This window comes from Cherax quadricarinatus, chromosome 2 (genome assembly GCF_038502225.1).
Source record: "Cherax quadricarinatus isolate ZL_2023a chromosome 2, ASM3850222v1, whole genome shotgun sequence".
NCBI classification, from domain to species: Eukaryota; Metazoa; Arthropoda; class Malacostraca; order Decapoda; family Parastacidae; genus Cherax; species Cherax quadricarinatus.
The window spans coordinates 67,822,437-67,850,130 of NC_091293.1; the positions used below are offsets into that span (position 1 = coordinate 67,822,437).

The 27,694-nt window shown below is 44.8% G+C and overlaps 1 protein-coding gene across 6 annotated transcripts in view; it reads right to left on the reverse strand.

Annotated features, from left to right (window-relative positions):
* Nucleotides 1–27,694, reverse strand: part of LOC128697034 (glucocorticoid-induced transcript 1 protein) — a 638,463-nt gene that overhangs the window by 121,055 nt on the left and 489,714 nt on the right. For all 6 annotated transcript variants that reach the window (XM_070088837.1, XM_070088846.1, XM_070088856.1 and 3 more), the window contains one exon: nucleotides 1,303–1,454. In XM_070088837.1, the coding sequence (XP_069944938.1) occupies nucleotides 1,303–1,454 (152 nt within the window). The remainder of the gene's footprint in view (nucleotides 1–1,302; nucleotides 1,455–27,694) is intronic.

Here is a 27,694-nt window from a genome sequence, read left to right on the forward strand (position 1 = left end):
AGAACCTCACTTCACAGTCCTTAAGCCATTGAACTCCAGATTTGGCAGTATGACACAGTGCACCGTCCTGCATCAAAACCATAGCCCCACACTTGTCAAACACCTCAGGTAAATTGTCACACAATAACTCCAGGTAATTTTACTGGTTCATATACTGGTTTTTGGGAAGCACAATGAGTTCACCAACACTCTGAGCACCGAAACACCCCAAACCATGAGCAAGTCTGGGTGTTTGGTGGTCCCACAGTTTTAGTGTGGGTTTAGCGGGTCACTACTTCTGGGCCGGTACACATGTCCCCCAAGGTTACAGGTGATGGTGAAGGTTGCTTCAGCACTCCAAAGTACTTCAGACCACTGTTGAGGATTTCAGTGAAGATATTTCTTTGCATAATCCAGCCTACATTAGCCCGGTTCTGACACACGTCTGATAACAGTTCTTACAGACACCTCTAAGAGATGTGGGTACTTTTTTTTCAATTCTCCAGCAGTTATCTTAGGTGTACTCTCTAACTGCTCCTTTAACATAGTTAAAGTACAAACAGATGCCTTCATCGAGGGGCCAGGCAGAGGTTTGGCGGACAGTAACTTGACATCACCACCAGTCTTGAAATGCTGCACCCAGATCATACCTGAATGCTCACACACATCAAAATTCTCCACTATTTCTTTCATCTGGTGCTCACCTTTGTGAAGCCCTGTGATTTGAGCTATAGTTTCAGGTGTTAAAGACTTTCTTTTACCTATAATCAAACATGTACAGCCCCAAAACCAAAGGGAACACTGGACAAAAGATGGGGCAGATGAGTGACAAAAGTGCAACACTTCCTCTCACCACAGCAGCCACGTGAGCAATGAGGAGTCACTGTGGAGTGTGGCAGCAGGCCATGAAGTCATGCTAACGACTGCTACCCAGCATAATGCACTGATGAAAACAGACCCCCCTGTATGGTAGGCCTTTGATTTTCGTCACGGCATTATGCCAGTGTGCTCACCTGGCATAATGCAGTGACTAGCACTGTAGGTACCTGGGTGTTAGTTGCTTGGTGTGGGTTGCATCCTGGGGGACAAGACTGAAGGACCCCAAAGGAAATAAGACACAGTCCTCGATGACACACTGACTTTCTTGGGCTATCCTGGGTTGCTAACCCTCCGGGTTAAAAATCCAAACAAAATCTTATTTTAACATTTATGTACAATGCGTTGTATCTGTAGGTTACCTAAATTCATTTAAAACAGCTACAGGCAATTTAAAAATTTCCATCTCCATAAAATGAGTGGTAAGAGGCATGTAAGAAAACTCACCTGTGAAGCCTTGTCTACATTCAACAGATGTGTGAAGGATTGCTCGTCCTTAGGCCACTGTCCTTTGAGGTAGATGGTGTCGAGCGAGGCTGTGCGTCGCATCAGCGCGCTTCCCTCACCACCCTGGCTCCCTCGGCCAGTCCTCACCCGACCTGATGGCAAACACTCATTTTAAAACAAATACAACAAATTCATTTTTCCCACCTTCCTATATGGTATTCTAATTCCTACCTTTAATATACCTTTGAAGAGTTTTGAGAGTTTCTCTACTCTCTGAGCCTGGCTCATCTGGTGCTTGCCTGGTCAACCAGGCTGTTGCTGCTGGAGGCCCATTGCCCCACATATCCATCACAGCCTGGTTGATCTGGCACCTGGTTAAGAAACATGTCCAATTTCCTCTTGAAGGTTTCTACACTTGTTCCAGCCATGTTCCTGATATCTTCTGGTAAGATGTTGAATAGTCTGGGACCCCGGATGTTGATACATACTATAACATACATTCAGGATAGTGCAGAGAACCTCCTCTCAGGATGAAACATTTGTAAACTTGTAAAATGAAGTCTCATAAACTACATGAATGCATGCATATAATACATATACATGTATATTATACGTGTTTCAATCACTGTATGATCTGAGAAAGTTATCCATATATCTCAGACTCCCCTCCCCCCCATTCCATACCTCACTACACATGAAAGAAACAGCACAGTGAAGCAAAAATTTCTAACTCTGGAAAATTTGATACAATTTTCCTAAATTTACAATGCATAAATTCCAATGTGTAAACTGTGTTGCTGGTGATCTAAATTTAATTTCCGAGTAGAAAAAGAACCAGCAGAAGCGTGGAGGCGGAGCGGAGGATGCCATAATGTAAATTTGGTGAAGACGGGTGACAATAGCTGTTGATTAAAAGTGATCATAACTGGGGCTAAATTGGAGTGGGGAAGCCTCGAACGACAATTTAAAAATGCAGCATCATCCTCCACTGCAACATGGGAAGAAAATATGTATGTGAAACCACGAGAATTAAGTGGAAAAAATTGGAAAATATAGGGCACCGGTGACTTCACTGCATCACGCCTTGACTAAGTACTGCACCTATTTTGTACAGTAGTTTTATGTTCGTCTTTGTATTTCTAGCTGGCTAGGTAGCATTAGGGTGTGTTCCACCAGTGGTCCAAATTGGTAAGTGTGAATATAAAAATTAGTTAATATGTTCACATATGATGTTATAGTGTTGATTCAAAGTAATAAACCCTAACACATGTTTTGTCAAGTCAAACCCAATTGATACAGTCCACACAAAAATAATTGTGCCAGAATTACTGGTTTTATTAAATGTTAATAACTAACTTTCACGTGCAGCTTAGTGTGAGTGTGGTTAAAGGAGTGTGGGTGTTGGAGGAGTCACTTTCCTGCAACCTAATGTGACTTAAGTCTCCCTTGCCTCAGAGGTACAACAAAAATTGGTGAGTAATAATTGCCTTAGTTGCATCTTACCAAAATTACCTGTATGTAACTGAATTTTGTACATGTAATTTCTCACACTAATGCTCTTAAATATCAGCAGTGAAGATCTGAAGCCAATTATTATTAAATGGGATAAAGCATTCACAAATTGTCACATAAAAACCAGTTTTCCAATTTATCCAATATCCTTAATAAAACTGGCAAACTGCTACTTACATAACAAAGCATCTATCCAAACATTTCTTTAAGTTAGATACACAAGTGTTTAAGGTTTGAAGCCAAGCAGAAGAGTCAATCTCCAGCGCTTTTACAGAACAAAATTGGTTTAATAAATATGACAAATTAAAATTTTCACAGTTCAAAATTAATGTGAAGTTTCTTTTGAGGTAAACACACCAGTGTTAAAAATTTTAAACTGAACAGAAGATGCATTCTCAAATTATATCACAAAATCCAACAAATACAAGATTGGTGGAGATGAAGGCAAAATTCAGACAGTTGGTGAGTATTACAACCCAGGAGTCCCAAAGGCCTGTTATCCTGGGTGTAAAGGGAGCAAAATAAACAGCACAAAAACTATTGACATATTATCCTTCACCAATTTAGACCAGAAGTATGTACACTATATACACTATGTACAACAATAGGTATTAATGCACTCCACGGTAAGCAAGGCAGAATAGAAGCCACTAGAGAGCAGACCGTCCTTCAACCAGCTCTAGAATGGGAATGACAGGGGCAGACAGGTGAGTGGTACCCACATCACCTCTGCGACTGCCAAAACCATCTTCTCATTGGCTGGAACCTGGGTACTGATTGAACGATGGGGCCCCATCATCAACCCTTAGCCCCTGGTTCACTGGTTGGGGGAGATAGCCTTTCAATGAGGGTGTGTACATGCGCCGAATAAAGGTTACGTACTCTTTGCATGCCACACCCCCACCCCAAGAGGGCTCAGGATTAGGCTCCCACCTCCCAGTGGCAACCGAGCCACCATGGCACCAAATAATGGGACCGCATTTCCTCTCAACCATCCAACTCTTAGATAGAGCTCAGCTTTATTTTCGACAAAAAGCCAAACCCTAAACTCAGAGCGAGACAGCAGATACTCGGGCTAGTGTAGGTCCAAAGTGCGGGAGGACGGTATCCCGCACTCCCTCACTAAAAAAACAAACGCACACCAGGGGATAAAAAAAAAAAAAGAGCTTGAAAGGGGTTACCACAAGTAACCTAACATATCCTAACCTAATATACAATTATAATTATAATGTATAGAGTAACATTGTTAGACTCGAGATAAAGAGTCTGCCAACTTATTTTCTTTGCAAGCAATGTGTAATAATCTGACAGAATAGGGTTGCAGTCGTAGACTTCATCTCATGAGCCTCGTATTGTGGTTCTTCATGGCTTGGAGATATACTAGAGGGTTGTGGGCACTATAGACAGTGACCACCTGCGAAGTCTGGCCCACGTAAACATCGAAGTGCTCTAAAACCCAGTACCAGCGCGAGGGCTTCTTTTTCAAGAGTAGAGTAAGCCCTCTGGTGTAGCTGGAACTTGGCAGAGAAGAAGGCTACAGGCTGCAACTCCTCATCCCCGTTTTGCAACAGTACTGCCCCAACCCCAGACTCACAAGCATCAACCTGTAATGAGAAAGGTTTGGAGAAGTCTGGAGACAAAAGAATGGGTGCAGTACACAATAATCTTTTTGGTTTATCAAAAGCACCTTGACAATCTGGGGTCCAATTAAAGGGAACTTTGTGACTGGTAAGAGAGGTAAGAGGTGCTACAATATTTGAAAAATTCTTACAGAATCTTCTGTAGAATCCTATCATGCCTAGGAAACATTGAAGAGATTTCCTATCATGTGGAACTGGATAATCTTTAATGGCAAGAACTTTAGCAAATTTAGGAGCAACTTTGCCACTACCTACTTCATAGTCTAGGAAAGTAACAGTGGCCTAGCCAAAGGAAGACTTAGATAAATTAACAGTTAAATGGGAACTCTGAAAGGTCTCAAAGAGAGCCTTAGTCTAACTAGGTGTTGATCCCAAGTATCAGACACCACTATAATATCATCCAGGTATGCTGCCATGCCTTCAAGTTCTTTAATAGCCTGATGGATAAGTTTCTGGAATGAAGAGGGGGAGTTTTTCATTCCAAAGGGGGTAACTCTATATTGATAATGACCTCCTGGAATTACGAAGGCAGAGATTTCCTTCGCCTTATCTGTCAAAGGTACCCGATAGTAACCTTTAAGGAGATCTAACTTTGACACACAAGTAGCCTTACCCACAAAATCTATTACGTCATCTAGACGAGGAAGAGGGTAAGCATCTGTGATTGTGACCTCATTCACCTTACGGTAGTCTGTACACATACGAAAACCTCCATCAGCTTTTTTGATAAGGATGCACGGTGAAGCCCATGGACTCATGGACTAGATGTCTCTTCCACTAACCCATGCTCTAACAGAAATTCTACCTCCTGCTGAAGTAGCTTCTGCTTTTCACGATTAGCTCTGTAGGGGGAGAGTTTAATAGGTTTAGAGTTTCCCACATCTACATCATGATAACCTAATGTACATTTTTTCGGCACATCTGAAAAAATATCAGGGTATGACTGTAGAAGCGCAGTTAAACTTGTTGCTGGAGTTTCAGATAGCCCCACCATTAAAGGGCTAGGGTCCTTGAGGAGGACAGAGTTTGGAAGTTTGACATTAATTTCAGAAATAGAGTGCAAAGAGTTAGAGTCATCCTCAGAGGTAGAGGACAGAGTCATTACTGGGACTTTATCTGGTGTATGAAAAGATTTTAATTGATTAATGTGGTAAGTTATGGGTAGCCTGTCCGAGAGCTGGAGCTGGACTTAGAGCATGGGTTGAGCCTAGGGTGACGCTGGAAGTAGGAACATTGTGTAGCTTGCTGTCTGGCATTGCATTAGCTTTGCCAATGCTTTACAAACTTTGCGTGTCAATTGCCTTGCTATGGTCAGTCTTGCTATTGTATGATGGTTCAACAGTTTGCTACTAGCTTGTTCAGTGTGCTCGCTTCGCTACGATCAATCTTGTGCGAAGAATTTGCAGTCAGCTTTGTTTTGTGTATCTACCTTGCAAGCATATGTGCCTATTCTGCAGTCATACTGTGCATAGCTAAGCGTGTTCCGCAAATAACGTGCTACGTTGGGGTATTCTGCAATTGTACTGTGCATAGCAAATAACTTATCCATTGGGGTATGCCACCTAGATGAGTCAGACGTCTGGTGTTGGCACATACTTTATTTAACTTGCCAAAATTGTCCCTACAGCATTGTTGGCAAACTGCTCGTTCCACTGGCATTGATTACGAATGCACTCTCACAGCTGCGCAACTGCGTTCACTGATCACCGACAAACTTCAGGAAGAGGTGATAGCACATCAGACTTCTCCCTCTACAGGAGCCAGGAATAAAGCCCCGATGTTCTCGCTGGAGGAAAATGATACATCAACGGCGCAAAATCGTCAGTCTCGTGCAACAGGGTTGTCTGAGAGCGAATCAGCTGCATTGGCACTTGAGTTGGCAAAAATCAATCTTGAACAGACTAGGGAACAGAGGGAATTTGCCAAGGAAGATTTTGATATGGAAAAAGAAAGAAGGCAGTTTTCTCAACTTGTAAATGACTTTAGTTTACAGAAAGCAGTACAGCTTGTTCCCCACTTCAATGAGGCCGAACCAGAACAATTTTTCAAAGCTTTTGAAAATCAGGCCTTGAGGTGGCCAGAACAGCATTGAGCATTGGTGGTTCAGTGGTAGAATTCTTGCCTGCCATGCGAGAGGTTGTGGGTTCAACTCCCGAACAGGCCCCCATATTACAACCCAGGAGTCCAAAAGGCCTATTATCCTGGGTGTAAAGGGAGCAAAATAAACACAGCAGAAAAACTTTTGACTTGTATTATTCTTCACCAATTTAGAACAGAAGTATGTACACTATATACACTATGTACAACAATAGGTATTAGTGCACTCCACGGTAAGCAAGGCAGAATAGAAGCCACTAGAGAGCAGACCATGCTTCAACCAGCTCTAGAATGGGAATGACAAGGGCAAACAGGTGAGTGGTGCCCACATCACCTCTGCGATTGCCAAAACCATCTTCTCATTGGCTGGAACCTGGGTACTGATTAAATGATGGGGCCCCATCATCAACCCTTAGCCCCTGGTTTGCTGGTTGGGGAGATAGCCTTTCAATGAGGGTGTGTATATGTGCCAAATAAAGGTTATGTACGCTTTGCATGCCACAGTGAGAAAGACACCCAACACTGAACAACTTTTTTCAAGTATGTAGCAGATGTGAAAGATAATAACTTGCGTAGTTCACAGGCAGTGACTTCACATGCTTAGGTGTGAGTAAAGCTACTCAAGCACGAACGGAGCACAGCAAGAAGCCTATGGGATTCTGGAACACAGGAAGAAGCCTACTGGATTCTGGAGCACTGCAAGAAGCCTACTGGATTCTGGAGCACTGCAAGAAGCTTATTGGAATCTCGAACACTACAAAAAGCCTACTGGAATCTCGAGCACTGCAAGAAGCCTATTTGAATTTCGAGCAGTGCAAGAAGCCTACTGAATTCTTGCAATGCTCTATTCACTCTTGCATCACCAGGTGCCGTATCACTCTTGCATCACCAGGTGTTGTATCACCCTTGCATCACCAGGTGTTGTATCACCCTTGCATCACCAGGTGTTGTATCACTCTTGTATAGCCAGGTGTTGTGTCACTTTTGTAACACCAGGTGTTGTATCACTCTTGTATCACCAGGTGTTGTCTCTTGTATCACTAGGTGTTGTATCACTCTTGTATCACCAGGTGTTGCATCACTCTTGTATCACCAGGTGTTGTATCACTCTTGTATCACCAGGTGTTGTTTTGTAATAAAGTTGGTAGAATTACCGACAATATGTAAAGTAAAAGGACACAAGTGCAACTAATGTGACATTTATTGTGGCAACGTTTCGCTCTCCAGGAGCTTTATCAAGCCATTACAAACAATACATGGACACAGAGGGTATATAAAGGCTCAGAGTGAGGTGAATACTAGTGAGGTACCATTTCGATGTTCACTAGTGGTAGTAGTAGTAGTAGTAGTGGTAGTGACAAAAGCAATTAATTCGTACATGTAAAAGGATATAAAAGCTATTACTTGGGTAACATAAAAATAGGTTGGACAAATATAAACTGGAATGAGGCAGGTTGTTTCAGTGTTCACTCTCTGTGCTTTGTGTAGTATAACAGGAGAGACTATGTGATGGCATGGTTTACTGTTTTCAGGAGGATTCTTGCTAAGACTTCGGAGATGGTGAAGCTGCCGTTGTTTTGTTTAATTGTATTCGAAACAGCGATCAGTGCTGATTCAAGGCACTTGCGTGTGCGGAAATTAGTTTCTTTTATCACTAATTGGGCGTCTCTGAATTTCATAAGATGATTGGTGGAATTTCGGTGTTGTACACAGGCGTTGTTTAAGTTGTCGTTCCTACATGCGTATATGTGTTCATTGAGGCGGGTGTCGAGGTTTCTTGCTGTTTCACCTACGTAGATCTTGTCACAGCCTCCACAGGGTATAGTGTAAACTCCTGCATTGACTGGTTCGTGGTGCTTGGGTTTTGTCCTGGTTAGATCCTTTATTGAAGTGGTAGAAGCGATGGCGACTCTGGTGTTAGCTTGTGAAAGTACTTTTGAGACGTTTAGTGCAACCTGGCTGTTGGGAAGAATTATAACTTTGTTGGGAGCGGCGTTGATGCGTGGAGAATTGATGATCTGAAGAGCTCTTTTCTTGCAGTCTTTGATGAAAAAAGAAGGAAATTGTAACTCAGTAAATGTTTGGTGAATGTAAGTACATTCCTCGTCAAGAAACTCAGGACTACAAATTCGGTATGCTCTTAGGAAAAACCCGATGATGATGCCTCTTTTGGTCTTGGTATCTTGACTGGAATAGAAGTGTGTGAGATCATTTTTATTGGTGGGTTTCCGATAAACTTGAAATCTTAGGTTGTTGTCTACTTTGTGAATGAAAAGAGCTCTTCAGATCATCAATTCTCCACGCATCAACGCCGCTCCCAACAAAGTTATAATTCTTCCCAACAGCCAGGTTGCACTAAACGTCTCAAAAGTACTTTCACAAGCTAACACCAGAGTCGCCATCGCTTCTACCACTTCAATAAAGGATCTAACCAGGACAAAACCCAAGCACCACGAACCAGTCAATGCAGGAGTTTACACTATACCCTGTGGAGGCTGTGACAAGATCTACGTAGGTGAAACAGCAAGAAACCTCGACACCCGCCTCAATGAACACATATACGCATGTAGGAACGACAACTTAAACAACGCCTGTGTACAACACCGAAATTCCACCAATCATCTTATGAAATTCAGAGACGCCCAATTAGTGATAAAAGAAACTAATTTCCGCACACGCAAGTGCCTTGAATCAGCACTGATCGCTGTTTCGAATACAATTAAACAAAACAACGGCAGCTTCACCATCTCCGAAGTCTTAGCAAGAATCCTCCTGAAAACAGTAAACCCTGCCATCACATAGTCTCTCCCGTTATACTACACAAAGCACAGAGAGTGAACACTGAAACAACCTGCCTCATTCCAGTTTATATTTGTCCAACCTATTTTTATGTTACCCAAGTAATAGCTTTTATATCCTTTTACATGTACGAATTAATTGCTTTTGTCACTACCACTACTACTACTACTACTACCACTAGTGAACATCGAAATGGTACCTCACTAGTATTCACCTCACTCTGAGCCTTTATATACCCTCTGTGTCCATGTATTGTTTGTAATGGCTTGATAAAGCTCCTGGAGAGCGAAACGTTGCCACAATAAATGTCACATTAGTTGCACTTGTGTCCTTTTACTTTACAGGTGTTGTTTTCTTGGTACTGCGATATATCTCACCAGTTTCGAGCTATAAACATTTGTGGAGGAAAGTTGAGGCTTGCGAAAGCGTTCTTGATATACTGTAGCCAAGTTCTTCTAGCTATTCTTCATTGCAGATTCACAAAACCCACAGGAGGATTCAAATTAATACTCCTTTCTTCGTTTTTAAATTATGAAATAAAAAGAAATGGATGAGGTCAACTTTGTTGGTGGGTTTATAGTATACCAGCCGCTTCAAGATTTGTCCTGTTTAACAAACTGATGTCGAAGATACTAAGGATATCATCCGCTACATCTTACAGGGTGCAACTTGGTTCAGACGTAGTATAAGATGTAGTAGGTTGAACCTTCTGGGCACGATGACTTGACTGTCACCTAAGTACCCAAGCCGACAGAGGTAGTAAAACATCATCCCAGATGTCTCAGTCTGCAAAAGAAAGGTAGATGATCTGCTTAGGGACACACACATCCATGTAATCATCACGTAATATGCAATCGAGAAAGAGGCTAGGTCTCTTAAATAGGAGCAAGGAAGATTCTCTCTAGGTCTGCACAAGGCCAACAACTGTCACATGCCAACCCTTAAGTCACGCAATTATGATCTCTTAACACATAAAACAGGAATTCCCTTGAAACCTATGCCTCCCAGAGTGGTCAGTACAATGTTAGAAGAATCTACCATTGTACTCTGTGTGGGGACACAAGAGTCAATATTGTATTGTACTCTGGGTGGGTGTAGAAGTCAATATTGCATTGTACCCTGGGTGGGTGTGGAAGTCAATATTGTATTGTACCCTAGGTAGGTGTGGAAGTCAATATTGTATTGTGCCCTGGGTGGGTGTGGAAGTCAATATTGTATTGTACCCTGGGTGGGTGTGGAAGTCAATATTGTATTGTACCCTAGGTGGGTGTGGAAGTCAATATTGTATTGTACCCTAGGTGGGTGTGGAAGTCAATATTGTATTGCACCCTGGGTGGGTGTGGAAGTCAATATTGTATTGTACCCTGGGCGGGTGTAGAAGTCAATATTGTATTGTACCCTAGGTGGGGTGGGTGTGGAAGTCAATATTGTATTTACCCTGGTGGGTGTAGAAGTCAATATCGTATTGTACCCTGGGTGGGTGTGGAAGTCAATATTGTATTGTACCCTGGTGGGTGTAGAAGTCAATATTGTATTGTACCTGGTGGGTGTAGAAATCATTAGTGTATTGTACCCTGGGTGGGTGTAGAGGTCAATACTGTACTGTACCCTGGTGGGTGTGGAAGTCAATACTGTATTGTACCCTGGTGGGTGTAGAAGTTAATACTGCATTGTACCATGGGTGGGTGGATTAGTCAATATTGTAGTGTACCCTGCGTGGGTGTAGAAGTCAATATTGTATTGTACCCTGGGTGGGTGAAGAAATTAATATTGTATTGTACCCTGGGTGAGTGTGAAGAGCAACATTGTACCCTGGGTGAGTGTGAAGAGCCAACATTGTACCCTGGGTGGGTGTGAAGAGCAACATTGTACCCTGGGTGAGTGTGAAGAGCCAACATTGTACCCTGGGTGGGTGTGAAGAGCAACATTGTACCCTGGGTGGGTGTGAAGAGCCAACATTGTACCATGGGTGAGTGTGAAGAGCAACAATGTACCCTGGGTGAGTGTGAAGAGCAACATTGTACCCTGGGTGAGTGTGAAGAGCAACATTGTACCCTGGGTGAGATTGAAGAGCCAACATTGTACCCTGGGTGAGTGTGAAGAGCAACATTGTACCCTGGGTGAGTGTGAAGAGCAACACTGTACCCTGGGTGAGTGTGAAGAGCCAACATTGTACCCTGGGTGAGTGTGAAGAGCATCATTGTACCCTGGGTGAGTGTGAAGAGCAACATTGTACCCTGGGTGAGTGTGAAGAGCAACATTGTACCCTGGGTGAGTGTGAAGAGCAACATTGTACCCTGGGTGAGTGTGAAGAGCCAACATTGTACCCTGGGTGAGTGTGAAGAGCCAACATTGTACCCTGGGTGGGTGTGAAGAGCCAACATTGTACCCTGGGTGAGTGCGAAGAGCAACATTGTACCCTGGGTGAGTGTGAAGAGCAACATTGTACCCTGGGTGAGTGTGAAGAGCAACATTGTACCCTGGGTGAGTGTGAAGAGCAACATTGTACCCTGGGTGAGTGTGAAGAGCAACATTGTACCCTGGGTGAGTGTGAAGAGCAACATTGTACCCTGGGTGAGTGTGAAGAGCAACATTGTACCCTGGGTGAGTGTGAAGAGCAACATTGTACCCTGGGTGGGTGTGAAGAGCCAACATTGTACCCTGGGTGGGTGTGAAGAGCAACATTGTACCCTGGGTGAGTGTGAAGAGCCAACATTGTACCCTGGGTGAGTGTGAAGAGCCAACATTGTACCCTGGGTGGGTGTGAAGAGCCAACATTGTACCCTGGGTGAGTGTGAAGAGCAACATTGTACCCTGGGTGGGTGTGAAGAGCCAACATTGTACCCTGGGTGAGTGTGAAGAGCCAACATTGTACCCTGGGTGGGTGTGAAGAGCCAACATTGTACCCTGGGTGAGTGTGAAGAGCCAACATTGTACCCTGGGTGAGTGTGAAGAGCCAACATTGTACCCTGGGTGGGTGTGAAAAGCCAACATTGTACCCTGGGTGAGTGTGAAGAGCCAACATTGTACCCTGGGTGGGTGTGAAGAGCCAACATTGTACCCTGGGTGAGTGTGAAGAGCAACATTGTACCCTGGGTGAGTGTGAAGAGCCAACATTGCACCCTGGGTGGGTGTGAAGAGCAACATTGTACCCTGGGTGGGTGTGAAGAGCCAACGTTGTACCCTGGGTGAGTGTGAAGAGCAACATTGCACCCTGGGTGGGTGTGAAGAGCCAACATTGTACCCTGGGTGGGTGTGAAGAGCAACATTGTACCCTGGGTGAGTGTGAAGAGCAACATTGTACCCTGGGTGGGTGTGAAGAGCAACATTGTACCCTGGGTGGGTGTGAAGAGCCAACATTGTACCCTGGGTGGGTGTGAAGAGCAACACTGTACCCTGGGTGGGTGTGAAGAGCAACATTGTACCCTGGGTGAGTGTGAAGAGCAACATTGTACCCTGGGTGGGTGTGAAGAGCAACACTGTACCCTGGGTGGGTGTGAAGAGCAACATTGTACCCTGGGTGGGTGTGAAGAGCAACATTGTACCCTGGGTGAGTGTGAAGAGCAACATTGTACCCTGGGTGAGTGTGAAGAGCCAACATTGTACCCTGGGTGAGTGTGAAGAGCAACATTGTACCCTGGGTGAGTGTGAAGAGCCAACATTGTACCCTGGGTGAGTGTGAAGAGCCAACTTTGTACCCTGGGTGGGTGTGAAGAGCCAACATTGTACCCTGGGTGGGTGTGAAGAGCCAACATTGTACCCTAGGTGGGTGTGAAGAGCAACATTGTACCCTAGGTGGGTGTGAAGAGCAACATTGTACCCTGGGTGAGTGTGAGGAGCAACATTGTACCCTGGGTGAGTGTGAAGAGCAACATTGTACCCTGGGTGGGTGTGAAGAGCAACATTGTACCCTGGGTGAGTGTGAAGAGCAACATTGTACCCTGGGTGAGTGTGAAGATCAACATTGTACCCTGGGTGAGTGTGAAGATCAACATTGTACCCTGGGTGGGTGTGAAGAGCCAACATTGTACCCTGGGTGAGTGTGAAGAGCAACATTGTACCCTGGGTGAGTGTGAAGATCAACATTGTACCCTGAGTGAGTGTGAAGAACAACATTGTACCCTGGGTGAGTGTGAAGAGCAACATTGTACCCTGGGTGAGTGTGAAGAGCAACATTGTACCCTGGGTGGGTGTGAAGAGCCAACATTGTACCCTGGGTGGGTGTGAAGAGCCAACATTGTACCCTGGGTGGGTGTGAAGAGCCAACATTGTACCCTGGGTGAGTGTGAAGAGCAACATTGTACCCTGGGTGAGTGTGAAGAGCAACTTTGTACCCTGGGTGAGTGTGAAGAGCAACATTGTACCCTGGGTGAGTGTGAAGAGCAACATTGTACCCTGGGTGGGTGTGAAGAGCAACTTTGTACCCTGGGTGAGTGTGAAGAGCAACATTGTACCCTGGGTGAGTGTGAAGAGCAACATTGTACCCTGGGTGAGTGTGAAGAGCAACATTGTACCCTGGGTGAGTGTGAAGAGCAACATTGTACCCTGGGTAGGTGTGAAGAGCAACATTGTACCCTGGGTGGGTGTGAAGAGCAACATTGTACCCTGGGTGGGTGTGAAGAGCAACATTGTACCCTGGGTGAGTGTGAAGAGCCAACATTGTTCCCTGGGTGAGTGTGAAGAGCAACATTGTACCCTGGGTGAGTGTGAAGAGCAACATTGTACCCTGGGTGAGTGTGAAGAGCCAACATTGTACCCTGGGTGAGTGTGAAGAGCAACATTGTACCCTGGGTGAGTGTGAAGAGCAACATTGTACCCTGGGTGGGTGTGAAGAGCCAACATTGTACCCTGGGTGAGTGTGAAGAGCAACATTGTACCCTGGGTGGGTGTGAAGAGCAACATTGTACCCTGGGTGAGTGTGAAGAGCAACATTGTACCCTGGGTGAGTGTGAAGAGCCAACATTGTACCCTGGGTGAGTGTGAAGAGCCAACATTGTACCCTGGGTGAGTGTGAAGAGCAACATTGTACCCTGGGTGGGTGTGAAGAGCCAACATTGTACCCTGGGTGGGTGTGAAGAGCAACATTGTACCCTGGGTGAGTGTGAAGAGCAACATTGTACCCTGGGTGAGTGTGAAGAGCCAACATTGTACCCTGGGTGAGTGTGAAGAGCCAACACTGTACCCTGGGTGGGTGTGAAGAGCAACATTGTACCCTGGGTGAGTGTGAAGAGCAACATTGTACCCTGGGTGAGTGTGAAGAGCAACATTGTACCCTGGATGAGTGTGAAGAGCAACATTGTACCCTGGGTGAGTGTGAAGAACAACATTGTACCCTGGGTGGGTGTGAAGAGCCAACATTGTACCCTGGGTGAGTGTGAAGAGCCAACATTGTACCCTGGGTGGGTGTGAAGAGCCAACATTGTACCCTGGGTGGGTGTGAAGAACCAACTTTGTACCCTGGGTGGGTGTGAAGAGCCAACATTGTACCCTGGGTGAGTGTGAAGAGCAACTTTGTACCCTGGGTGAGTGTGAAGAGCCAACATTGTACCCTGGGTGGGTGTGAAGAGCCAACATTGTACCCTGGGTGAGTGTGAAGAGCAACATTGTACCCTGGCTGGGTGTGAAGAGCCAACATTGTACCCTGGGTGAGTGTGAAGAGCTAACATTGTACCCTGGGTGAGTGTGAAGAGCCAACATTGTACCCTGGGTGGGTGTGAAGAGCCAACTTTGTACCCTGGGTGGGTGTGAAGAGCCAACATTGTACCCTGGGTGGGTGTGAAGAGCCAACATTGTACCCTGGGTGGGTGTGAAGAGCCAACATTGTACCCTGGGTGGGTGTGAAGAGCCAACATTGTACCCTGGGTGGGTGTGAAGAGCAACATTGTACCCTGGGTGGGTGTGAAGAGCAACATTGTACCCTGGGTGAGTGTGAAGAGCAACACTGTACCCTGGGTGAGTGTGAAGAGCAACATTGTACCCTGGGTGGGTGTGAAGAGCCAATATTGTACCCTGGGTGGGTGTGAAGAGCCAACATTGTACCCTGGGTGGGTGTGAAGAGCCAACATTGTACCCTGGGTGAGTGTGAAGAGCAACATTGTACCCTGGATGGGTGTGAAGAGCCAACATTGTACCCTGGGTGGGTGTGAAGAGCCAACATTGTACCCTGGGTGGGTGTGAAGAGCAACATTGTACCCTGGGTGGGTGTGAAGAGCCAATATTGTACCCTGGGTGGGTGTGAAGAGCCAACATTGTACCCTGGGTGGGTGTGAAGAGCCAACATTGTACCCTGGGTGAGTGTGAAGAGCAACATTGTACCCTGGATGGGTGTGAAGAGCCAACATTGTACCCTGGGTGGGTGTGAAGAGCCAACATTGTACCCTGGGTGGGTGTGAAGAGCCAACATTGTACCCTGGGTGAGTTTGAAGAGCAACATTGTACCCTGGCTGGGTGTGAAGAGCAACATTGTACCCTTGGTGGGTGTGAAGAGCAACATTGTACCCTGGGTGAGTGTGAAGAGCCAACATTGTACCCTGGGTGGGTGTGAAGAGCCAACATTGTACCCTGGGTGAGTGTGAAGAGCCAACATTGTACCCTGGGTGGGTGTGAAGAGCCAACATTGTACCCTGGGTGAGTGTGAAGAGCAACATTGTACCCTGGGTGGGTGTGAAGAGCCAACATTGTACCCTGGGTGGGTGTGAAGAGCCAACATTGTACCCTGGGTGGGTGTGAAGAGCCAACATTGTACCCTGGGTGAGTGTGAAGAGCAACATTGTACCCTGGATGGGTGTGAAGAGCCAACATTGTACCCTGGGTGGGTGTGAAGAGCAACATTGTACCCTGGGTGGGTGTGAAGAGCAACATTGTACCCTGGGTGAGTGTGAAGAGCCAACATTGTACCCTGGGTGGGTGTGAAGAGCCAACATTGTACCCTGGGTGAGTGTGAAGAGCCAACATTGTACCCTGGGTGGGTGTGAAGAGCCAACATTGTACCCTGGGTGAGTGTGAAGAGCAACATTGTACCCTGGGTGGGTGTGAAGAGCCAACATTGTACCGTGGGTGGGTGTAAAGAGCCAACATTGTACCCTGGGTGGGTGTGAAGAGCCAACATTGTACCCTGGGTGAGTGTGAAGAGCAACATTGTACCCTGGGTGGGTGTGAAGAGCCAACATTGTACCCTGGGTGGGTGTGAAGAGCCAACATTGTACCCTGGGTGGGTGTGAAGAGCCAACATTGTACCCTGGGTGAGTTTGAAGAGCAACATTGTACCCTGGCTGGGTGTGAAGAGCAACATTGTACCCTTGGTGGGTGTGAAGAGCAACATTGTACCCTGGGTGAGTGTGAAGAGCCAACATTGTACCCTGGGTGGGTGTGAAGAGCCAACATTGTACCCTGGGTGAGTGTGAAGAGCCAACATTGTACCCTGGGTGAGTGTGAAGAGCCAACATTGTACCCTGGGTGGGTGTGAAGAGCCAACATTGTACCCTGGGTGGGTGTGAAGAACCAACTTTGTACCCTGGGTGGGTGTGAAGAGCCAACATTGTACCCTGGGTGAGTGTGAAGAGCAACTTTGTACCCTGGGTGAGTGTGAAGAGCCAACATTGTACCCTGGGTGGGTGTGAAGAGCCAACATTGTACCCTGGGTGAGTGTGAAGAGCAACATTGTACCCTGGCTGGGTGTGAAGAGCCAACATTGTACCCTGGGTGAGTGTGAAGAGCTAACATTGTACCCTGGGTGAGTGTGAAGAGCCAACATTGTACCCTGGGTGGGTGTGAAGAGCCAACTTTGTACCCTGGGTGGGTGTGAAGAGCCAACATTGTACCCTGGGTGGGTGTGAAGAGCCAACATTGTACCCTGGGTGGGTGTGAAGAGCCAACATTGTACCCTGGGTGGGTGTGAAGAGCCAACATTGTACCCTGGGTGGGTGTGAAGAGCAACATTGTACCCTGGGTGGGTGTGAAGAGCAACATTGTACCCTGGGTGAGTGTGAAGAGCAACACTGTACCCTGGGTGAGTGTGAAGAGCAACATTGTACCCTGGGTGGGTGTGAAGAGCCAATATTGTACCCTGGGTGGGTGTGAAGAGCCAACATTGTACCCTGGGTGGGTGTGAAGAGCCAACATTGTACCCTGGGTGAGTGTGAAGAGCAACATTGTACCCTGGATGGGTGTGAAGAGCCAACATTGTACCCTGGGTGGGTGTGAAGAGGCAACATTGTACCCTGGGTGGGTGTGAAGAGCAACATTGTACCCTGGGTGGGTGTGAAGAGCCAATATTGTACCCTGGGTGGGTGTGAAGAGCCAACATTGTACCCTGGGTGGGTGTGAAGAGCCAACATTGTACCCTGGGTGAGTGTGAAGAGCAACATTGTACCCTGGATGGGTGTGAAGAGCCAACATTGTACCCTGGGTGGGTGTGAAGAGCCAACATTGTACCCTGGGTGGGTGTGAAGAGCCAACATTGTACCCTGGGTGAGTTTGAAGAGCAACATTGTACCCTGGCTGGGTGTGAAGAGCAACATTGTACCCTTGGTGGGTGTGAAGAGCAACATTGTACCCTGGGTGAGTGTGAAGAGCCAACATTGTACCCTGGGTGGGTGTGAAGAGCCAACATTGTACCCTGGGTGAGTGTGAAGAGCCAACATTGTACCCTGGGTGGGTGTGAAGAGCCAACATTGTACCCTGGGTGAGTGTGAAGAGCAACATTGTACCCTGGGTGGGTGTGAAGAGCCAACATTGTACCCTGGGTGGGTGTGAAGAGCCAACATTGTACCCTGGGTGGGTGTGAAGAGCCAACATTGTACCCTGGGTGAGTGTGAAGAGCAACATTGTACCCTGGATGGGTGTGAAGAGCCAACATTGTACCCTGGGTGGGTGTGAAGAGCAACATTGTACCCTGGGTGGGTGTGAAGAGCAACATTGTACCCTGGGTGAGTGTGAAGAGCCAACATTGTACCCTGGGTGGGTGTGAAGAGCCAACATTGTACCCTGGGTGAGTGTGAAGAGCCAACATTGTACCCTGGGTGGGTGTGAAGAGCCAACATTGTACCCTGGGTGAGTGTGAAGAGCAACATTGTACCCTGGGTGGGTGTGAAGAGCCAACATTGTACCGTGGGTGGGTGTAAAGAGCCAACATTGTACCCTGGGTGGGTGTGAAGAGCCAACATTGTACCCTGGGTGAGTGTGAAGAGCAACATTGTACCCTGGGTGGGTGTGAAGAGCCAACATTGTACCCTGGGTGGGTGTGAAGAGCCAACATTGTACCCTGGGTGGGTGTGAAGAGCCAACATTGTACCCTGGGTGGGTGTGAAGAGCCAACATTGTACCCTGGGTGGGTGTGAAGAGCCAACATTGTACCCTGGGGAACAATACTTCTCACGGTAGACGTATTTTATTTCTCGTGATTCACTATTATTGGGAGTTCGGTTTCTTGAAAATCTCTCTACCATTTATTTATTTTTTAAATGTTGTTTGCATATATGTTGCATAAATCTGCTAAACAATATATGAATTAGTTCATCACGACTCGTGGGGTTATTGTGTAACAGGTGTGAGCAGAAGGATGGTCTTTATCTGAGGAATCTGCTCGTGAAAGTCTTTTAAAGGATGTTATTTCAAGTGTCCGAATTTAAGAAAAAGCATGATTCAGAGAAGCCAAGAATCATGGTTCTAGGGCAGGAAGATCATGCCTGCCACAACTATTAGATCGCTGTGACAAAAATCGCTGAGTCTTTGGAAGGAAACTATAGCACAGAAATGTAGTACACGAACTTTTCAGAACTACCTGATAAATGCGACAGTACCTGAGTATACCTGCTGGGTATTTCGAGGGTCAACGCCCCCGTGAGGCCTGGTCCATGACCAGGCCTCGCGGTGGATCAGGGCCTGACCAACCAGGTTATTACTGCTGGCCGGACGCAAACCGACATGCGAGCCACAGTTCGGCTGGCAAGGTACTGACTTTAAGTACCTGTCCAGCTCCCTCTTGAAGACAGCCAGAGATCTATTGGTAATCTCCCTTATGTATGCTGGGAGGCAGTTGAACAATCCTGGGCCCCTGATATTTGATGTCTTTTCTCTTAGCGTACTCATGGTGCCCCTGCTTTTCATGAGGGGGGGGGGAAGGGATGCTGCACCGCCTGCCGAGTCTTTTGCTTTCTTAGGGAGTGATTTCTGTGTGCAGATTTGGCACTAGTTCCTCTACGATTTTCCAAGTGTATATTATCAGCTATCTTTCTTGCTAGCATTCCGTGGAGTACAGATCAAGGGACTTCAACTGTTCTTAGTAATTTAGGTGCTTTATGGTACTTACACGTGTAGTGAAAGTTCTCTGTATATTCTCCAGGTCTGCAATTTCGCTTGCCTTGAAAGGGGCCGTTAGTGCACAACAATATTTCAGCATAGAGAGAACAAGCAATTTTAAGAGAATCGTCACTGGTTTGGCATCCCTAGTTTTGAAGGTTCTCATTATCCATTTTACCATTTTCCTAGCAGATGTGGTAGATACATTGTTGTGATCTTAGAAAGTGAGATTCCTTGACATTATCACTCCCAGGTCCTTCTCATTAGTTTTTTGCTCTATTGTGTGACTGGAATTTGTTTTATACTCCGATCCAGATTTTATTTCCTCGAGTTCTCCATAGCGGAGTAATTGAAATTTATCTTCAATGAACTTCATATTATTTTCTGGCGCCCATTTAAAGACTTGGTTAATATTCGCTTGGAGGTTTGCAGTGTCTTCGATGGATGACACTGTCATGCAAATTCTGGTATCATCTGCAAAGGAGGACACGGTGCTGTGGCTTGTGTCTCTATGCTAGATATGAGGATGAGGAAAAGGATGGGAACGAGCTGGAAAGTGGAGGCACTGGCTAGAGAAATAGAAAATATCAAATTAAAGTTAAACGAATCGTACAGGATGCAGGAAACACAGACAGGACTTAAAGTAATAAATTAAATTGAAAGAAATCCAAAATATTTATTTTCATGTGCCAAATGGGAGATGGGAGTTACACCGATGACAGCAAAGAAATGAGTAAGATACTGAAGTCTCAATATAACTTGGTGTTTAGTGAGCTGTTAATCAGATTATGGGTCGACAATCTGAATGAATTTTTTATGGCCGAGACTCAAAATTTTGTTAATATCTCCAGAATGTTTTATATAACCCTTCCCTTATACCAATGGACTTTGAAAAATCAAATAACGACGCTATCATGCACTCTGCCCCAGGCCCAGAGTCGTGGAACTCCGTGGTCATCAAGAACTGCAAGAGACCCATCACGTGCCTTAAATATTCTATGGAGAGGGAGCCTAGACACGGGGGTCATCCCAGAGTCACTAAAAACAAAGCAATTGCAAAGAATTATAGACCGATAACACTAATGTCCCACATCATAAAAATCTTTGAAAGGTGTCTAAGATAGCCAACCACTTGGATACCCAACAACTGCACAACCCAGGGCAGCATGGGTTTCAAGGAGGATGCTCCTGCATCTCACAACTACTGGACCAATATGACAGAGTCTTGGATGCACTGGATAACAAATAATATGCAGATGTAGTATACAGAGACTTTGTGAAATCTTTCGCGAAGTGTGATCTTGGTGTAATAGCACATAAAATGCGTGATAAATAATCAGGAAAAGTGAGTAGATGGATCTTCAGCTTTCTAACCAATAGAACACAAAGAGTGGTAGTAAACGTAGTTAAGTCTGAGGCAGCTACAGTGAAAAGCTCTGTTCCACAAGGCACAGTACTCAGTCCCATCCTTTTCCTCATCTTTACATCTGACATAGACACATGTAAACTGTGTCTTCCTTTGCTGATGATACTAGAATTTACACGAGTGTCATTCACTGAGGACACAGCAAATCCCAAAGTGTATATAAATCAAGTCTTCAGTTGGAACACACAAAACAATATGAAGTTCAATTAGGACAAGTTTCAATTACTCAGCTGTGGAAAACTTGAGGAAACAAAAGCTAGGTCAGCATATAAAACAAATTCTAATCACACAAGAGAGTGGAAAATTAATGTGAAGGACTTGGGGGTAATAATGTCAGTGGATCTCACTTTAAAGATCACAACAATATCATTATCACATCTATTAAAATGATAAGATGGATAATGAGAACCTTCAAATCAAGAGATAATGAGAATTTTCAAAACAAGGGAAGCCAAGTAAATGAACCTCTTCAATTCACTTGGTCTCTCTAGGGTGAAATACTGTATAATAACGGTCCCTTTCAAGGCAGGCGAAATATACAGAGAACTTTTACTGCACATATAAGTACATAAAGCATCTCAATTACCAAGAACGCTTGAAGTCCTGTGACCTGTACTCCCTGGAATGCAGGCAAGAAATATACATCATAATTTACCCCTGGAAAATCCTCGAGGAAACACTCCTAAATTTACATACAGAAATCACTCCCTATGGCCAGCAGTAACAGCCTAGTTGATCAGGCCCTGATCCATCGAGAGGCCTGGTCATGGACCGGGCCGCGGGGGCGTTGATCCCCGGAATAACCTCCAGGTAACCTCCAGGTATGGAAACAAAAGACTTGGCAAGTGGTGCAACATCCCCTCAATGATAAGCAGGGGTGCCGTGAGTACACTAAAAGATAACACAGTAAATGTCAGGGATTGCCAATAGACCTCTGGCTGTCTTCAAGAGGGAGCTGAACAAATACCTAAAGTCAGTACCTGACCAGTTAGGCTGTGGTTCTTAAGTTGGTTTGCGTTTGGCTGGCAGTAATAGTCTGGGTGACCAGGCCCTGATGCATCACAAGGCCTGGTCATGAACTGGGCTGGCTGCGGGGGCGCTGACTCCCGAAATGCTCTCCAGATAAACTCCACGTACACACTCATTCAAACATCTAAACTACTGAGAACGTCTGAAATACCTTCAACTATATTTCTTGGAAGGGAGGCGAGAAAAGTACATAATTTACACCTAAAAAATCCTGGAAGAAATGGTCCAAACCTGCAGAATCTAGAATCACACCATGTGAAAGCAGAAAGTGCAAAATGTCTCCAATAAGCAGAAGATTGACAAGTACACTAAGAGAGAATTCTTCAAGTGTCAGAGGTACCAGAATTTTCAAAGCCCTCTCTCCGTGTATATGGAAAATTACCAACAAATCTCTGTATGTCTTCAAGAGAAAACCAGATAAGTCCCTCAAATCAGTTCCTGATCAGCCGGGCTCTGGCTCATATGTTGGAGTGTGTGCGGCCAGCAGCCTTGATCCACAGGGAGGTCTGGTCTGGGACCGGGTCGTCATGGCATTAACCTCCGAAAGCATCTTCAGGTATTATTCAGGAATGAGAATTATGGTAGAAAGTGTAGGATAAACCCAATGAAAAGTATAACTGCGATAAGTACACTTAGAGATTACGACAATGTCCGTGCTCAAAGACTTTTTCTCTCAGAAAATATAGGAAATATAGAAACAAACGTACAAGTTTCCAAATGGCAATTACAATTATTTTCTTCAAGCACCAGATCAACCAAGCTGTGATGGCTAGATACCTGAAGGATGCGTCTGAGGGTCAATGACCCCTCGGCACGGTCCCAGAACAGGCCTCCTGGTGGATGAAGGCCTAATCAAACAGGCTGTTAGTGATTTACCTGGAGAGAGTTCCGGGGGTCAACGCCCCCGCGGCCCGGTCTGTGACCAGGCCTCCTGGTGGATCAGAGCCTGATCAACCAGGCTGATGGTCACATGTAATCCAAAGTACGAGCCACAGCCCGGCTGGTCAGAAACTGATTTCAGGAACTTGTCTAGTTTTCTCTTGCAAACAGACAGATGTTTGTTGGTAATCCCCTTTATGCGCAGAGGAAGGACGTTGAAGACTCAGGTGCCTCTGACATTCAACAAGTTCTGTGTGCGCTCGTTGATCACCTAGTATTTACTGGAGGTATTTTGTGCCATCTGCCAACTATCTTGTTGTTGTATGGGATGATTTCAGTATTCAGGTTTGAAGCCAGTCCCTTCAGGATTTTCCAGACGTGAAGTATGATGTGCCTTCCTCGTCTATGTCCTAAGGAATACAGTTGAAAGGATCAACTTCAAGTGTTCCCAGCAGTTTCGATGCTTCATTGAAGGTGTACATTTTGTAGCTTAGCAATCTCTCCTGCCCTAAAGGTGGCCGTTAATATACAACAGTATTCTAGCCTGGGAAGAAGTGACTTGAAGATTATCATTGGCTCAGCATCTCTTGTCTTGAAAGTCCTACTTATCCAGCCTATCATTCTCCTTGCTGTAGCAATAGCAACATTGTTATGATCCTTGAATGTGAGATCTGATATCAATATTCCCAAGTCTCTATAATGAATAATTTGAGTTTAACCTTTACTTCGTTAGAGTATTTCTTTCATTCTTCTATACCTGCAGAGGGTCTCGGGAGTCAACGCCCCCGCGGCCCGGTCTGAGACCAGGCCTCGTGGTGGGTTAAGGTCTGATCAACCAGGCTGTTACTGCTGGCCGCACGTAAACCGACGTGTAGAACTACAGCCCGGCATAGCGAAGCAACTGAAACTTTTCCTTGTTAAACATCATAGTGTTGTCTGAGGTCCACTGGAAGACTTGAATCATATCTCATTGAAATTTGTTGTCTTCGACGGACGCCGCTCTCACAGAGACTCTAGTGTTATTTGCAAAGGAAGTTACGGTGCTATGATTTATGTCCTTGTCGATGTCGGACATAAGAATGAGAAACAAAAGCACGGCGAGTACTGTGTCTTGAGGAACAGAGCTTTTCAGTGTGGCAGCCTCCGACCTCATTGCTTCATACAACTCTCCCTGAGTTCTATTTTTAATAAGTAAAAAAATTCACATGCCCACTTTTCCATTTATTCCATATGCACGTATTCTGTGCACTCACTACAGCCGCACTTGTTGAACGCGTTTGCAAAATCAGTGTACACTACATCAGCCTGTACATTGTCTTCTTGAGTATTCAGATTACATCGTAATGCTATAGTAGTTGTGAAAGGCAGAAGCGCCCTGCCTTGGCTACATAGGCCTACGGACTGTTTACAGCAACGCGAGGTCGACCGGGCAATCAAGTCTGGTCTCGGGTAGGGCTGTGGAAACAGAGTCCTTGAAACTGTTCACAGGAAAGTAACAATAATGCAGCAGGTGTAAGAGGTAGGATAATCCTACTTCAAAGACATGGCTTACCTGGATTACATAGATGTTAGTGCTCAACCTTTACAAGTGATGACCGTATGATGTTTTCCTGTTGTTTCTCATTTAAAAAGTAAACTATAGAGATTATTTCTAAGCATAATTAAAATCTAAATGTGGTACGCATTATTTTCTGAGGTCGTCTCATAATGCAAGTATAGAGTAATAAGCACATGAAGAATAAAGAAGCACATTGAAATTATATATAAATAACTAGGTGGTGAATATCCAATAGTCTTGTGAAATCGAACACAATTATATAGGCAACATTCAGTATGGGTACTGTAACAAAGACAAGTCCCACGAGAAAGAGAACTTTTTATAGCATTCAACAAAGTCATCTCATGATGAAGATCTGTGTCCGAATCACCGGACACAGATCTTCATCAAGAGATGACTCGTTCAGCGAGACTGTTGTCCCTATGCTGGGGACGAAGCAAGAAGCAACCACGTGTGTGCTCTGCTAGATCGAGAGATTGGTGTCTACTAACATAATGGTAGACGTTGTAGCTATGACAGGCCACAGAAGTGACCACTAGCTTAACAGTCTCACTCAATGTTCTGAGTATACGTGTTGCATATACGTACATGTATACCTGCTGTATATGTGTTGTGATTCAGGGGGTTTCATTTCCTTCATGGCCCGGCCCAGACCAAGCCTCCTGGTTGATGATTTGATCACAGCTGTTCCCGTTATCAGCATGCAGCCCAAACGTAACTTCCACAGCCTGGCTGATCAGGAACTGACTCAAGGAACTTTTCGAGCTCCCTCTTGAAGTTTGTAGATAATACCTCCTATATATAAAGGGAGTGTGTTGAACAGTCTTGAACCCTTTACATTTGTGTAATCCAATAATTTGCGTGTGGCAGTGAAATATCTCTGTATATTTCTAGGTCTGCAATTTCATGTGCTTTACATGGCGGTGTTGGCAAGAATATTCCAGTCTCAAGAGTATAAGTGCCTTGAAGAACATCTCAAGTGGCATGGCATCCCTTGTTGTGAAGGCTCCTCTTAATCAGTCCATCACTGTCCTTGCAGTTTTGATTCTGACACTTGTGATCTTTGAACCTAAGATCGAGTGACATCGTTATTCCACTATTAAATATTTTTTGAGTGGGTTTTATACTTTATTTTAATTTTTAAATCTTCACTTTTTTCAAATGCGAAGTAAATGAAATTTGACTTCGTGAACATCATATTCTTTACCGTGACCCACTGACAGACGTGGATTATATCGACTAGATTTATTGTGTCCTTAATGACTGCCACTATCATACAAATTTTAGTATCATCGGGAAAGGATGATAGAGTGCTATGATTTGTGCATCTGTGTATGCAGATATTAGAGTTTATTGTTACAGGCAACTCTAGTCAGAAAATATTCTTGCAGTATAAGTATCAAATTGGGGTTTTGTTTTTAAAGTTATTGTTATGAACTAAGCTGCAACGCACTGCGAGCAAACAATTACATATTTTCCATGAGCTAAGGGTTAATCACAATGACATACTGAAGCCGCTGCTTAAGATACCCTGAATAGGAAGCTCATCCATGATTTTTCACTGTCAGTAATGTTAAATTCATGTTAAATGGCGATGTAGCTGTGTACTATCCGGCCAGCCAGTCATAAGCTAACCCAGCTGAAAAAACCATACCACGGGTGGGGTTTGAACCCGCGGTCAGAGAGTCTCAAAACTCCAGACCGTCGCGGGTTCAAACCCCACCCGTGGTATGGTTTGTTTGCAATCGTGTCATTACGATTTCGTGAGTCATGTTAACTCAGCTGACATACCTGCTCTACCATTCACGAGATCAGACCAACTGACTGAACACACCAGGCATCTTTACCTGCTTAACTTTCAAGTCTAGACCTAAGGACACACCTGACTTACCAGTCTGTTCTATCGTTAAGAGTTTATTAGCAAGGTAGAGCAGTTGGATCAGGTGAGGTTCCCTGTCATGTCCTCTAACACGTTGCACTGTACCCAGGTTTACGCTCTAGTATATACTGCTAAGAAGTCCAAACAACCTGTCAGTCATTGATACCCTGGTTCAGTAAACAGTTAACATTGGTGCCGTAACCTTACACACAACCTACAGCCGTAACATCGCTCACATACACACGATACCCACGGTGTCCAATACAGCAGACTACGACCCACAGCCTAACTGAAGTTCAGACCTGCATACACAATAGTCCTGAGCAGTAAAACAATCATGCGTGTATTCAACAATTGCATTACCTGGGACCAAATAATGATGACCCTACATAATTATGATGGGCTGCTAGTAAGGGTAACATGAATGTATAAGTGACTCGATAAGATAAGCTCAATGGTACTAGAATTGTACTCAAGACTCGTATTATTAGGACAAATAATAAGTGAAGATATAAGTTAGAAAGAGACAGTCACTCCCTCTACAGGCAAAAAAAAAAAAAAATCACTGAACATCTCAAAGTTTCCCACCTAAGAGAGAGATGGAAAACAATAAAATAAAACTGAATATGACATAACGAGTCGATTAGAGACAATTGAGAAAAAATAAATAATGAAATTAAAAGAAACCCAAAATAGTTTTTTCTCATGTGTAAAATACAGGGTAAATACTACATCCAATATTAATATCTTCCTTACACTGATAACAACACACAAATGATCGAAATACTGAAGTTAGACTATGATTGTGTTCAGTGAGTCGTTAAGATGACTCTACACTGACTCTCCAAATGAATTTTTCATAAAACCTCAAATTCTGCCAACATCTTCAAATGTTCCTATATAACTCGAACCCCACTGACATCTGACCAAGTTATTGACAGTATCTTCATGCATTCTGCCCCAGGCCAGACCTTTCACCTCGTACAGTTCTTACTTGATAAAGCTCTCACGTGGTAAAGTTCTTACTTGATAAAGCTCTCACGTGGTAAAGTTCTTACTTGATAAAGCTCCCACGTGGTAAAGTTCTTACTTGATAAAGCTCTCACGTCATAAAGTTCTTACTTGATCAAGCTTTCACTTGATAAAGCTCTCACGTGATAAAGTTCTTACTTGATAAAGCTCTCACGTGATAAAGATCTTACTTGATAAAGCTCTCACGTGATAAAGATCTTACTTGATAAAGCTCCCACGTGGTAAAGTTCTTACTTGATCAA